This window comes from Corvus brachyrhynchos, unplaced genomic scaffold (genome assembly GCF_000691975.1).
Source record: "Corvus brachyrhynchos isolate BGI_N302 unplaced genomic scaffold, ASM69197v1 scaffold409, whole genome shotgun sequence".
Classification (NCBI taxonomy): domain Eukaryota; kingdom Metazoa; phylum Chordata; class Aves; order Passeriformes; family Corvidae; genus Corvus; species Corvus brachyrhynchos.
This window is the reverse complement of record NW_008246059.1, coordinates 2,466,978-2,482,549: the sequence shown is the minus strand read 5'-3', so window position 1 is coordinate 2,482,549 and position 15,572 is coordinate 2,466,978. Positions and strand designations below refer to the sequence as shown.

General features: G+C 35.2%; 1 protein-coding gene across 5 annotated transcripts in view; it reads left to right on the top strand.

The window, feature by feature from the left end:
• Positions 1 to 15,572, top strand: part of ZNF236 (zinc finger protein 236) — a 67,629-nt gene that overhangs the window by 29,231 nt on the left and 22,826 nt on the right. For 4 of the 5 annotated variants that reach the window (XM_017746139.1, XM_008642702.2, XM_017746143.1 and 1 more), the window contains exons 13-22: positions 1,284 to 1,544; positions 1,798 to 2,048; positions 2,681 to 2,782; positions 7,673 to 7,824; positions 8,966 to 9,072; positions 9,167 to 9,318; positions 9,434 to 9,646; positions 10,160 to 10,439; positions 10,964 to 11,067; positions 14,781 to 15,146. In XM_017746139.1, coding sequence (XP_017601628.1) covers positions 1,284 to 1,544; positions 1,798 to 2,048; positions 2,681 to 2,782; positions 7,673 to 7,824; positions 8,966 to 9,072; positions 9,167 to 9,318; positions 9,434 to 9,646; positions 10,160 to 10,439; positions 10,964 to 11,067; positions 14,781 to 15,146 — 1,988 coding nt within the window. The remainder of the gene's footprint in view (positions 1 to 1,283; positions 1,545 to 1,797; positions 2,049 to 2,680; positions 2,783 to 7,672; positions 7,825 to 8,965; positions 9,073 to 9,166; positions 9,319 to 9,433; positions 9,647 to 10,159; positions 10,440 to 10,963; positions 11,068 to 14,780; positions 15,147 to 15,572) is intronic. The other variant, XM_017746141.1, reaches the window with a different exon arrangement.

The following is a 15,572-nucleotide window of genomic DNA, read 5'->3' as shown; positions in this document are numbered from 1 at the left end:
AATTATACTGAAAATGCAAAAATATGATGTGGGTACCAATCACCTGCAACTTTCAGCAATCTCTGATCTTTCAACAGAGTACTGAGTGAAGCATGGCTTTGTTTAAGGTTTCGTGGAGGAATGAGAAACTTTTTACATGTTTGCTCTTTGTAAATTGGCATTGCTATAACTAAATTGCTATGCTTGATAGTTTTGTGGACAGTGTGTTCTCATGGAGTAGTGCTGGTCATTGCTTGCAAAGCTTGTTTCCCTCTCTGAAAAAGAGGGAAATTTGTAGTAGGGCATTTTCAGTAGAGCAGGGACTGTGAATAGTGTGTCAAATTATCCCCCATGCACACCAAGGAAGGTCAGGATACCCTACTGCTGATTTTTACCAGTGTATTGGTAGCAAAATAGTAATCTTAATAGCTCTCATATATTATGTTATGGCATCTGATGTGGTGGTCATAGACTTCCAAGGTTACTGTAATCATAAGCTGTCCCTAATTTTACCTGAGTTTATTAAATCTTGCTTTTTTATCTTCCATTTCCTAGCATTCCCATTGCCTTCCTTGTAGCTCTCTCCTGGGATGCTGCAGTCGTAACCCTTAAAATTCTTACTGCATTCCACTCCATCTCCTAACTTTTCCTCCCATCTGTTTTGTATCTCAGTGTAGTCCTAAAGGGAAACTCCTCTAGCACCTCTGGAAGGAAGGATACAGCTAGTGCTATGTACTTCGATAATATAAGTGAGAGGCTTTCCCCTCTTGAATATTTTTTTCACATGGCATTATGAGAGGCAGGTTGTATTGTGCCTTGTTCAGGAGGTATTCAGGATGGACACAGTTCTTTTCCCAAGAGTTTTGTTTGCTGCTAAGTGTAGCGGTTGTATGTATAAGGAGAACAGGATCTTTTTCTCCAAACTTTTGTGGACAGTTTTTTAGCTGAATTGAGGAAAATATATGTGAGTGATAATGTACTAGTCTGAAGAACTACTATACTATATTCCATCTGGAATGGAAAAATTAAACCCAAGTATTGCAATGGAAACAAAGTATGATCAGAAAAGGAGATCGGACTGTAGAACATAATTCAAACTACTCAGATAGTATTGTTTTTAGCGCTGCCAGGTTGTTTGTAACTTTATTAAATTTAATTTCTGGAATTCCTTAATTGAGACCTCTTTCATCCATACAGCTATCACCTTAGTTTGGTTTATTTTGTTCATTTTAAAATTAAGTCCTTTAATAACTTTGTAAGTCAAACTGTTAAATCTATTTTAACTCCTGCTTTCTCTTAAAAAGGTCGCATACTGGTGAAAAGCCATTTAAGTGCTCTCAGTGTGGAAGAGGTTTTGTGTCAGCTGGAGTTCTGAAAGCACATATTAGAACACACACTGGATTGAAAGCTTTCAAGTGTGTTGTGTGCAACGGGGCCTTCACTACTGGTGGTAGCCTCAGGCGACATATGGGGATCCATAATGACCTTCGACCGTATATGTGTCCCTACTGTCAAAAAACATTCAAAACATCACTCAACTGTAAAAAACACATGAAGACTCATAGGTATGTTTGCAATTTTTATATGAATCTTTCAATGTAGTTCAGCAGCCATTCCTTAAAGATACTTAGAAAGGCAGCTTTGCTCTGTAAAAAGTGTATATATTTGAATAAGGGTTTTTATTTATGGGTAGCAAACCGTTAGGTACCTTTGCAGGTACCCAATAGTAAATTGTGGTGTATAGTAAAAATAAAAAATTGTTCACATAAATAGGATATATGTCTAACTAAAACCATACTTTCTCACCTTTCTTGGTAGATATGAACTTGCACAGCAACTTCAGCAGAATCAGCAGTCTTCTTCAATAGATGATTCTACAGTAGATCAGCAGAGCATTCATGTTTCTACACCAATCCAAGTGAAGATTAAAAGTGATGAGCTACAGGAGTCAGAAACTGTTGCGACGGATCAGCAGGCTATTTTAACGTTAGACCAGCAGCCAGTAGTAGGCACAGAAGAAACAGCACTAGAGCAAGAATTGGCTGATCAGCCTTTAGAGCAAGATGAGGGTGAGTATTTGAAATGTGATAAGGTTTGTAATGAGGTAAGTTTACATGTTCTCAAATAATTGTTTCTTAACAGGAACTAGAAAAATACATGGAGTAAAGGCTACTTACTATATACTTACAGTATATAGTACAGTTTCATTCATTGGTTTACTGTTAAAATATAAGAAGATTAGGATTTGCACCATTCAGCTGTAGCAAGCAAAACTGCTAAACAAATATACAGAAAAATAATACATCCACAAAACCTTACCATGTCAGTTCTCTTATTATTAAAAAGCATTGCTGTATAGTCTACTTAGAAAGTAATACCTGTGTTTTGAGGTGAATGAATGTTCCATGTACTTACTCTGTTTGTAATAGTGGAACAAAGTATTTTGGTTTTGCTTGTTTGCTCTTTTTCATGGTGCAATGAGTTATCAAGTACAACAGGAGAATATAAATAAAATGCACTATAAACAAAGATTTAAATACTTGTTCAGCTAATAATTGTTTAGTTAATTTTAATGCAAAAATTCAGATGACTGCCAAATATGGGGATTTTGAAACAACTGATACATGCAGTTAATTGCATCTTTTTTTCTTGATATTTTCCCCTTTCCCCTTTTCCTTTCTCCTTCCTTTCCCCATTACAGATAGATTTGTGGCATCCCAGCATGCTTTACAGGAAAACATCACTCAGTTTGAACAACAAACTATAACACAGCAGCCATTTGATCAACAGAGCTTATCACAAGGTTAGTAATAAATAAAGGAGGTAAAAAGTAATTTTTATAAATCTGGCTTTACAGCATAGCTATGATAAAACATTTCTAAAGTGAGCATCTGTAGTAAAAGTAATTGCAATGCAGAGAACTTGCAAAAAAATCATCATTTTGAAGCTGTACTTGGTAGATTATTATGAATACTTAAATTTTTTATTTGTTTTTATGAGCTGATGTTTAGTTGTTACAGTATGGGTTTTATAGTCAAGCATTTCATATTCTTTCCTTGATTATGTTTGAAATTGCTGTGGCAGTAAGTAGTTTGCAGAAGTTTCCCCCTCAGTATACATTCTCATAACCTGAGATGTTCAGAAACACATTCTTAAGATTTGAGTGAGTAGCTACTGGGATTCATTTTGGAAAAGGACAGTGAAAAATATAGTCACATAAAAATCATACTTTCACCTATCCACAGCAGTTTCCTTTTATATTTTATAGAGCAATGAAACTAGCAAATTAGGAGATTGTAGGCACTTGGCAAGTATTTTTTTCCTATAAAATACAGGGAAATATGTGTAGCCGTGTGTAGCCTGCAAACAGTGAAGAAATGACTGTCTTTCTTTGCTTTTCACAGCTGAATTTCTTGAATTGTTCCATAATATGAAGCTACTAATTTCGTTTTCAGTTTTGTGGCCGGGGGGCTGTTGCTGAGGTGGGGAATGTTCAAGGGGTTTTCATTTGTTTTGGTTTGGAAGCATACATCCCTGGCTGATTCCTTGATCTCCTTGTTTCTGACTCTAGGAAATAGCTCTATGTAGCTGGTAACCAGTAATTGGTATTCTGTCTGCACAAACTTCTCTGTTCTTAGTTTCATTCCCTTTTAATTGTATAGTATCATTTGTAAAAACTTAATTGACTGTGGTATCACACTGTGAAGAAATAGTATAATTTGCCAATTTTAATTCTCTAGGTTGTGCTGCTTTGCATGTAAAGAAAAGAGAATTAAAGTCTCCACCTTTATTAAACAAGACTAATCCTGATCCTCTTACAATATTATTATTTTCACTGGTTGACTTTTACAGTTTTTCAAGTGAATGAGAAGACACTACAGGAAAAAAAAAGCAGCCTTTTGTTCTACATTACTCTGAAGAGTGGTGGTGGTTTTTGGTTTTTTTTTTTTTTTTTTTTAATGGCTCCTTGGAAATTGAAAATTCAATAAGTAACTCTTGTCTTGTTATCTTATTTAAACTTCAGTTTCTATGTGTGTGTATCTTCTGTACTATATGAATATTGATTGATTTCTCGGGGAGGGGAAAGACTCTTCTAGAACACACAAAACAATTCTTTCATCATCAGAAATCTAGACTGATCGTCAATACGTTGTAAAATTGGTTCAGAGAAACAGAAAATTTGTGGTGTGGGCTCTTTAAAGTCTCATTTGTATAAGATGTCTCCTATTCTACTTGGAATCTCATCCACAGATTCCCAACTCTTTGAAGTTTCCTTGAAGATCCTGGAGCCCTTCAAATTTTTTGAATTTCAGGTAGGTAAGCATTTGCGCGGATGCATGCGTTAAATTGGTCGACCCTCTCCCTATGTCTGCATCTGTGCTTCATGCCTCCTGATTTCTTTTTCCTATCAGCTAGGCAGAACATTCAAACTTAAAACACGATGTCTTTTATATTCTTGATATTTATAGGCTGTATTCTTGCTAAAATATTTTGCTTCAGTGTTTATTAATAAAATAACATAGGAGTTCTACAAAAATCTTTGATAGGTTTTTTGATTTTTCTTTTTCCTTTTTTAAGGGAAAAACCCCAACTTTGCAGTTTAGTCAGATGAGTCTAATCTCTAGGTCTGCACAGACCTGCCAGAATTTTGTTTCTTCTTTCAGGTTTGTTCATAATACTTCTGTTGAATTTCTTGTTTGTTCAGATAGATGTTCTTCCTCGTACGTTCAGACTTGTAAAGAAGTGCAGATCCTATGAGGGTGCTACAGTATCATAATCTATGATTCATTTGAGCTAGATTTGAAGGCTTGGGAAAAGGACTTACGTTCTTCGTAGTTTGTGTTCAGGCATCTTCATTTGAAGACCTTTTAGTGATGTCAGAACAAACAAATGTGTCTTTTATCTGAAATTGTCTTTGGTTTATTGAACATCTGTCACCAAATGTGTTTTCATATGAATTACATCACCTTTACTTCCTTTAAAGTCTCCCTGTAAGCGTGGTTGAATGATAATTCAAGTAGTGGTGACAGGCAAAGATCTTGAAAAACTGGAAGTCCAAATGCTGTTAATTCTGCAGCCTATACAAATATACACTTGCCACCAGAATGCTGTTTTGCTTTCCTAAGAAGCTGATCTGCAATCTCAGGACTTTGAATTCTGATCTTTCAGTAACTGTTTACACGTATTTGCAGCCAGTACTGTTCAGCTGGTTGCCAAAGTTGCCTAAGAAGCAAACCTGCAGAACATGTAATTGCTGGTCAGTGATTCCTGCTGAGATGCACGTGTGCATGTCAATGTTTATAATGTTAGAATTTGAATGATCTGTCAGTAAAGACTTGAATTTTTTTCTAGATTAAATATTGTATTTGCCAGAAACTATCACGTTGTTTTCTTGTTCTCACATGCAAGACACATCTTTCTGCTAGTGAAATGATTTCCAGAGTATTCTGGTTTTCAGTATGTTTTGTTAATATAGAAGATAATAGGTCGGATGATGTCCTAAAGCCAAAAAAAACCCCAAGCAACACAAATGATTACTTGTACTGAAAAACATGATATCCAATTCCAAGTTTAGAGGACTTTGTACTAAGAGACTCCCATTACTATACAGAGCTTAAGATGTTCTCTTGTTCTTTGAAGATTGATTAAAAGCTTCGAAGGGAAGCAACATACGGTGATGAAAATGAGCAGAAAATAAAGGTTGTGAAATTTCTCAGACTAAATGTCTGGGTTCTGGTGTTTGGTGGTATGGGGTTGTTTCTTAGTGCTGTTCTGTAGGAATAGTATGGTGGTAGCAAATGCCTTTAGAATGCTCAAAACTGTCAGATATTTTTTAAATTTTGAGGGGAAATTGACCCTTATGCTAGGTATTGATTAAAATGGGGATGCCTCATGTATATTCTTGTTACAACTTTGGTTTGTATTTATTCCAAAACTACTTTCAGAAGTAGCATTTCTTTCTTCAGTTTGTCTCAAATACCTCTACATTCATAACTTCTCTTCCTGAGCATTTTGTTGCATGATCTTGGGAAATTTTTCAGGATGTTAATAATTTGTTTAAGCATTGTGAAATGAAACAGGTCATGGTATAGTGACTGTTTTTTTCCTTTTTAGCTAGTAAAATTTACCTACTGATTAAAAAAGAAGTTTCAGGTTTTTTGGACAGTGTATTTAATAGTTATGTCCTTTTTTTTTTTTTTTTTTTTTTATGTAGAGCATGGAAGTGACATCACTTTGCTTCAGTTTCTTGAGTCTTGTTTTTTCGTATTCTCATCTGTCGTAGTAGAAACTCCATTTTTCTATTAAGATATTTCTAAAATTTATTTGGAAAGTCAAAATTAGCAGCCCTCTTATCACTGCAGAGCTTTTCATTGCGTTCTTCGGGCTACTTTTTTGTCATTCCACAAAGGGTAATTGAGGTGCAAGATTCAGCTTTTAGGATCTCTTTTTCTTGTACTCTTGTGGTAGTTCTAGGAGAGAAAATAATACAAGTTTCAGTATTAGGTTTGGTCACTAGTTATGACCTGATTAATAATACCTTCAAGATTTGTTTACATGTGTGAGTTTTCATTCTATGGTGGAAGCAATAGCATACAAGTAGGGTTTTTTTTTTCTCTACTGATTACAATATTCTTCTGCTGTGGAAAGTGTCTTTTGGGAAAATTTCTGCTTAAACTCAACACATCCAGGTTTTTGTTTTACTGTTACTCGAAACATTCTTTAAGCATTGCTTTTTGGCCTTTGATGCTGTGATCATCTGATGTGGCTTTGTTTCTACCCTGTTTTCATAATCTTCACCCTTTTTGTCCACTAAAGGCAAACTGCACAGAAGTACTAAAATTTTTGCCCATACTTTAATTACTGGTACCTTGGTTTCATTTTTTTCCACATGACATTGTGGGTTATTTTTTAATACTAGAAGTATTAAGACTTAAAGGGTTGATAGCATTAAAAAACACTGCAATCTGAGCTATATTTCCCTGGCTCTGAATCATTGGTGCTATCATTTCATTCATTTGTTTAGAAAAGAAGATGATTAAGATCTGCTGTTTCAGGAGAACAAAACCAAATAAAAATTTCAGGGTTTTATACTGGAAATGTGAATAAAAATGTGTTTACTTTTTACTTCGCAGTTTGCCTTTGAGAGGCTCTACTTTACTATTATCGAAAGAGTGGGAATATGTGGAGGAGATCCAAAGTAGGAGACTATGGGGTTACTTTATCAGAAACTGGAGTTCTCCTATTGGGTCATCTCCTCCACTCACCCGCCATCCTCCCCACTGAGCTTTGCATCCTTGTGATCAGCTTCCAGTGTAGTTAAGGGAGCGTGGTACCAACATGGATAAAGGGAGATGGGTCAACCTGTTTGACACATGCATGCTTACATACAAGAAATTCAAAATTTCAATGGCTCTAAGGTAATTGTGGCACCCTGAAGAAACTTCAAACAGTGTTTTTCTGTGGAGGAGATTTTCCAATAGAATTCCAGCTAATGGTAAGTAACCCTATTACGCCTATTACGTAGATGCCAGAAACATACATGTGTTTTGACGCTCAACAGTGAAGAGTACAACTATTACTATGTGGTAATGATACTTGCTCTCTTTTGAAGGTAGTCTTCAGAAAAGTGTGGTGTTAGTCAAAGTCCAATATAGTGTATTTTGCAGGTTTATGACTGTTTGATTTCTGGCAGGTTTTACAGTGAATGACAGCTACAATCAACAGACTCAATTTCCAGCTGTACAACAGCTGCAGGATTCAAGCACACTTGAATCTCAGGCTCTTTCAACGAGTTATCATCCACCAGCCCTTCTTCAGGTTCCAAATACAGACACTATTAACGTAGTAAGTATTACTCAAAGGCAGGATTCATTGTTCCATGTTCAGTCGTGACTTTCTTGCACCGTTTCATTGGTGATGAGATAAAATGAGAATCAGAAAAGTTTCAGGATTTCTTCCCTAGATGGCTTATGCTTTACAACTGGAAAATAGAAAGGTGAGGGGAGGATAAGTGACTTGACTAGTTTCTAAAAAGGAATTGTATGTTTTGATGCTCTAGAAAATACTAAATACTGTAAAAATTTAATTAAAAAAATACTGCAGTGTTGGATTGTGAGTTTAAAACTAACGAGAGAATGTAATGTTATGAAATAATTTTGCATTATTGCATTATATTCTCTCCTAATTATTAAATGTCTATAGGCATATATGATCAAGCAATAAAAAAAAGCATTACGATCTTTAGTGATCATTCATGGAGCTTGCATATTGCAGTGTATGATGTTCTTACGTGGTTCTCATGTAGTTAAATATGTAAAAGGATTCAATTGCTAAAAATACAGTCTAAATGTAGCTTTTTATGATGGTAGAAGTACCTAGCATGAAGATAATCTGTTGTACTGTATTTACCATTATGATCTTTATGAGTTACTGTCCCTTCAAGCTTGTTTGCAAAGTGCAATTGTTGCAGAGAACTGATGAGGGTTTTAGGATCTGGAAGAGTTTGAGTCATTTCAGCCTACAGCCTTTGGAATTTCCCTTGGCTTCAAATTTTGAAACATACTCTTCTTCTCAGGGATTCGTCTGTTGTGGCTTTTACTTACAGGAATGTTCAGAAAGTAGTGAAGTCTGTCAGCAACACTGTGTTTTGCTGCTTACTCAGTGTTTAAAATGGCTGCCCCAAATTTAAATTTAACTCCTCAAACACTAGAAAATCTAGATGACTTAGATACATTTTTGTGGAGATTCAGAGAAGTATAAGTGCACTATGTTGTCTATTCCAGTTCAGTAGCTGAACATTTTGATGCTTTTCTTCTCACTATGAAAGAGGTATTATATTGCACTCTTGATTTCCTGACAAAATGTATGAAAGCATAAATTTAATTACTGGTGTTGACTGTAAATGCTGTAATTTTTTTTCTTGTCTATTTGTGTGACTGTATTTAAATGTTGTGTTTTGAAATTTACTTGAGGCTTTGATTTTTAGGCCACTCGCTTGATACAAGATCAGTCACCCCAGGAAGAGCTTGAATTGCACACCCAACGGCCTCATTTTCTTGAGGAAAATGAAGATCAAAGTAGGCGCTCATATAGGTATGTTACGCTTTTAGTTTTTGTAACAGAATTTCCTGGATCTTTTATGGATAATAATTACATGAAACTAATTTTAAAAATTTTCTTCTAATAGGTGTGAATATTGCAACAAGGGTTTTAAGAAATCCAGCCATTTGAAGCAACATGTACGATCACATACTGGTGAGAAACCTTATAAATGCCAACTCTGTGGCCGTGGTTTTGTTTCCTCGGGAGTTCTTAAGTCGCATGAGAAGACTCATACAGGTAACAGAGTATACCAGCTCTTTATGAGCTTAACCCATGTTTGGGTTTTGTAAATGTCCTATGTGAGTAAACTTAAACAAATAGCATGCTACTTATTTGTTTCTGTTGCTTTAAGGAGTTAAAGCATTCAGCTGTAGCATTTGCAATACCTCCTTCACAACTAATGGCAGCCTTACCAGGCACATGGCAACTCACATGAGCATGAAGCCTTACAAGTGCCCATTCTGTGATGAAAGCTTTCGAACAACTGTTCACTGCAAAAAACATATGAAAAAACATCAGGCAGTCTCCTCAGCTGTAGCAGCAGCTACAGATACAGGAGGGGGAGGTAAATTATTTCATTTTTACTTTACAGTCCTTACTACATAAGAAATACAGATGTTTTGATGGATTACGTGAATGCTATAACAGTAATGGTACAAAATAGCCTTCCAGCGTGGATAATGTCTGATGTTCAGAGCTACTGAAATTGCTCTGTTACCTAAATTGTTTAAAGAAATTAGTTTCCCAGGATCTGTCCAGTGCATTAAAGGTATTGTATGTGACATAGCTACTTTAGTATGTCACTAAAGTAGAAGACTTTTTTGTCCTATATTACTTAACCTGTGTTAGTTATTGTAAAAATAAGAATCATAAATCCAGCTTTTTTAAAATGAAGTACAGACATGACTAGTTAGACCTCTGAATGAGATTAAAGTCCAACCACATAATGTAGTGGCCATGTGTTTAATAATAAAGCCTTCTATTTTTTGTAATTTCAGCTGGCAGATTAAACTAAACAGGCATATGATTTTTGGTTTGGTTTGATTTTTTGTTTGGTGTTTTTTTTTTTACTTAATAGTTGCATGTGTTGAAGATGATGATGAAAGATCTGAAAGAACTTCCAGAAAATCTCGTCCTGGTGTCATAACTTTTACAGAAGAAGAAACAGCAGAACTGGCAAAGATTAGGCCTCAAGAAAGTGCTACTGTTTCAGAGAAAGTTCTTGTCCAGTCGGCTGCAGAGAAAGACAGAATTAGTGAGATCAAAGATAAGCAAGCAGAACTGGAAGCAGAGCCTAAATATGCCAACTGTTGCAGTTACTGTCCCAAAAGCTTTAAAAAACCGAGTGATTTAGTCAGGTGAGGAATTGAAAAGTTTCATGTGTTTTTAATTTGCTGAGTAATTATAGCAATAATAATTAATAATATATATAATTATAAATAATATTAATAAATAATTATTTTTTTTGTTCACCAGAAACTTTAGCAATAACAGGTTCATATAACTCTCTATGCCTAAGTTGAAATTTGACTAATATTTACATAAATTTTTCTTTTTCACAGTGGTTTAAAAATGTGTCAGAATGTTACATATTCTGAAAATGACTAATCCAGCCTTTTCATATTTATTTTCCTGCAGTATTAAAATTATTTCTATGAAGTTTTAGAATAAATTATTTTTCTTGCATATTTGCAGAGTTGCATATAAAAACATGTAAAGATCTGTTGAAAAAATGCAAATACTTAAATCATCTTGTTCTGCTTAGTGTAATGCTAGTGTAAGTATTTAATTAATTCCAGAACTAGTAAGATAGAAAATAAATATTTGTACAAACTGACATAAAAGTAGAAATTCATGTATACATGTATCCTGGAATTTTTAGGCATGTTCGTATCCATACTGGAGAGAAGCCGTATAAGTGTGATGAATGTGGAAAGAGTTTCACTGTAAAATCCACTCTGGATTGTCATGTTAAAACACACACAGGTCAGTAAGGTTTTGCATGTCTTTGTTTAGAAGCTGGTTGCTTTCTTGACCAGCTGTTCAAATACAGATTTTGCAAGGAATGCTATGTTTCACTGTGATCTATTATTTGGAATTGTGGATGGCAGTGCTGGGGGAAATTTGGTACTTGTGACATCATCAAATGAATCACATTAGAACATTCTGAGTAAAACCATGTTATTACAGCCTTCTGTATTATTAGGCTTCTAAAGCATAGTCTTAGCTCATGCAAAAACTGTGTATGTAAGTATCCAGAATATGTTCATGTCAAATCTTCTGTAGCATTTCAGTGATAAATGATTTTCCTGAGTAAGAAGGTAGAATTGGGGCAATCTTACAAAATTAAGTTCGAGAAAAAAAACAAACTATAAACATTAATGTTTGTGATGCTAAGTAAACTGGAAAATAAGTGTACAAAAATCTTGAGCATTCAGCTGTTTGAATCTTGCAAGTTGAATGTAAACCTAATATCTGTAATATTTAGATTTTTACAGTAGTTCTGTATTACTGAGAGAAGTCTGTTTTTAATAGTACTATTTTTCAACCCCAATTTTGTGCTAATTAAAAAAACCCTTCTAAGTCTTTCGTACTTGTTTTCTTCTTACCATTGAACTTCTGTAATAAACCCAGTCCTGAACTAATTAATTTCTTAAACTGTCTACAGTTTCATTAAGTTTCATTACTGTGTCTTTTCAAAAATACAAAAAACAAGATAGAAGACTTTTAATGCTGTAATGCATAATTATTTTGTTCATGGAAGCTCCCTCTTCATTTTATTGTATTTGTACTTTCTAATGTTGCTTTGTGTTTCTAATGTACTTAGAAATAGTACTCATGTTACATGAAATTGTTGTGTAGATCAGTATCTTGTCTCAGACAGTAGCAGATAAGTGTTAGCAGTAAGGAGAATGAAAGTAACAAAGCAGGGATTTGGTCATGTACCTCCAGATTTAAGCAGTTTACAAATTGTGGGACTCTGAATAAGAGATTGCATCTCTTTGCTCGCTAGCTTTAATAGAATATTTTACATTAGTTTTATCCAGTTGTTTTCTGAACCCAGAAAAATTGGGTAAAAAGGAATGGCCTTCAGTTGAGTCAGTAGTAGTAAGTTCCTGGAATCAAGTGTGATTTTCAGTTTGCTGTCTTGATAATTTTGTTCCTAGGCCCACTAGATTTTGTTTGAGAAATAATGAGAAATTGTTTCCCTTTCTTAATTTTTGAGCTCTTTATGGTTGTACAGACTTTTTAATAATATATAATGGAGCTTTGTAAATTATTAACATCCTTAAACTGATTTTCCCAACCTGCTATTCATTCTCTCTTTCACATTACATATAGTACAATTTTAACTATTTGAGTCCTCGCTCAGGTGCTTAAGAACTCTTCTCCTGGCTTCCAGCCTTGTGCAAATTGTCTGTATAAACCTTTTGTCTTCAGTCTTAAAACTGTTTTTATTTAATTCATGAAAAGACTCTGTCCTTTCATCCTGTGACAGAATTTTTATTAACGTCTTTTCATATGAAAGCAGTGTAAAATTCAGAAAACCCAGGTACAGTCTTTTCAGTGGAAATCTATCTTCTTCAAAGAGCACTCACAGATTTGTGAGGTATAATTTTCACTGCAAAAACCGCATCACCTTTTCCCTATTGTAATTCATTTTATCTTGTGGAGGTTTTCTTCCATGTTCTTTTATACTTGGGCCAGCTTGTGCTGGATGAAGTTTAACTAATGTGCAGTTTCCTGCATTTGAGCCTGGATTCCTTTCTGGAATGCTGTCATAATCTGTGGGCAATACCTACACCAATAGTTCATTGGTTTTATATTGAGACGTACATAATTTATTTTTTAAAAAAATAAAGAAAATTTTTGCAGTATTAATGTCTGGAACTACCGTAAAAATAGTTCAGTTTGAAAAGCTACTCTGTTCCTCAGCTTTTGAAAGTTGCCTGGATAGGAGCCTACCTGATACCATCTGTAATCATCATTGATCCAAAGAATTAGTTTGGGGCTTTACTGGAAGTACTGGCTGATTGGAAGTTTTTCTTTGAGGTCTTTGGTTCTTTGTCTGAACACTTAGCTTCTGTATCCCGATGTAGCATAAAGTGGGATAATTGAAGTCACACACTATTGCATTTCTTTCTTCATTGCTTTTCCAGTTTCCTGATTATGTAACAGTTCTTCTTAACATGTTAGTTGTGTAGCCAGTAGCATGGCATAAAACACATTTAATTTTTGCTGTATTTGGAAGCAGTGCCAATTTAGTGTTTGCCATTCCTCGACGATTTTTCATCTGAATTTGTGATTGTCTTTCCTCCAAGTTTCCCTTGTGCACACTAAGTAAAAACTACTAAACAACTGAAAACATAGTTCAACGATCTTCCTGTTCAGATTCCTAGTATTTACACAAATGGCCCAAGAGTCAGGTCATAATCTCATTCCATATTTAAATAACAGGGCTTCAAATGTTTCGTTTGTTCCATCCTGCTTATTTTCTTTTGTTTTCCTCTCTCTCTTGTTTTTCTACCCCCTTTTCTCCCAATGGGCGGGGATTTTTTATTTAGTGGGAAAGACTGCTAGATGGCTTCTTTTATGGCACTCTCAACGTGGTAGATGACTTTGCTGCAGCCCAGATTCCCACTGTCTTACTAGTTCATGTTACTGGGTTCTTGCTTCTCCATTATTGTCAGAGGTTTACTTAGTTTTGTTGAACAAGAAGTGACAACAGTGTGCCAGGGTTTTGTAATTTGAAGTAGGTTGAATTGTAATTCAGGACTTTGATGAGAGATTCTTCTGTGTAAATGGAAACTAGAACCCAATAGCAGGAATCATAGGCATATACTGTTCTTGTGATTTCTTTACCAAATGCATTGGTTTCTTTCCCTTGTTTAGCTAGGAAGCAATATTGTGCTTAAAGGCCTGGGAATTTCAGGAGTTATGGTGGGTTTTCAGCTGCAGTGGCATGTTTTCTGCCAGATATTTTCATTATGCTTTTTGTGAATTGTACAGCTGTGCATATGGTTAAAGAAATAAACTCTGTAGTTTGCTGTTACATGTAGTAGATTAAAAATTCCATTTGAGACCATGGATATTTTTCAGATGTTATGCACTCTGAAAGGAGAGACTAAAAGGACTGTGTATGTATAGACCAGATTTCTGTACTTCTGGATTACTCTGAGGGGTTGATACTTTGTTTTAGAATGTTATCTCACTTAATTTTAATAATTTCCTACTTGTAATCCGTTAATACTGGTTAATTGAGGCAGCATTGAAACAGAGGAATAAAGCTGCTGGAATTAAAAAAGGAAATGAGTGGCTAAGTAAGTAGGAGCCAAATGCTAAAGAGGTTGATATAAAACCTTTAATTCTTCAGTTTATGAGCTGTGTAGTTGAAACAACTGGATTAGTCAGGAAGATGAGATGAGGAGGAGGACAGAGGCATGAAGGTGACCAAATAAGATTCTGCATGAAAGCTTTAAAAGCATATTGAGTTTTAGTAACAGAAAAAAGTTAATATGCACTTCATTGAGAACTTTAATTCATTTGAAAAGCAGCCAAGTGATAAAATCCAATTATTTCAAATTTATTCTGTTCAAATTAGTTTAGAATCTGTTATGGGTTTTGTTAAACGGATGATTTAGTCCTGTCAGTCTTTAGAGGTTTAATCACTTATCTTTCTGGTTTTGAAACTCTTCTAGGCCAGAAGCTCTTCTGTTGTCACGTGTGCAGTAATTCTTTTTCTACAAAAGGCAGTCTAAAAGTCCACATGCGCCTGCATACAGGAGCAAAGCCCTTCAAATGCCCACACTGTGATTTGCGGTTTCGTACTTCGGGGCGCAGAAAAACCCACATACAGTGTCATTATAAACCAGATACAAAGAAAATTAGGAAGCCTGTTGCCCGGACTTCAACTGAGGGACTACAACCAGTCAGTCTCCTTAATTCATCCTCAACAGACCCAAATGTTTTCATCATGAATAACTCTGTTTTGACGAGTCAGTTTGATCAAAATTTACTTCAACAAGGACTTGTGGGCCAGGCTATCCTGCCTGCTTCAGTGTCAGGTAAAGATGGATGGCGTGGCGGTAGTGGTGGTGGTGGTGTGGAGATCGAATTCTGAAATTTGCTTTCTCTAAGAGTTCAGAAAGTTTTACCAAACGCTTCTTGCCAAACAGGTAAGAGTTGTACTGAATTTATGGTTTGATGCACAGTGGTGACATGAATAGAAATTTACTTATTTAAGAATGCAGTTCACCAAAAAAGTCTCTTCAGTTCTGCTGTGGTGTTGTACTGCAGAGAGGAGGAAAATGCAGATAACAAATAGCTGGAGTACTTGTATTCTTTGTGGTAATACTGGGTTTTTTTTTTTAAAAAAGAAAAGAAGCAAAACAGTTGGCTTTGTTTGTCTACAGTGGTTATTTATGTGAATAATGAAGTGTGTGTTTTAAGTGCATATCCTCTGCTGTCCATGTGGTGCTACTTTTTCACAA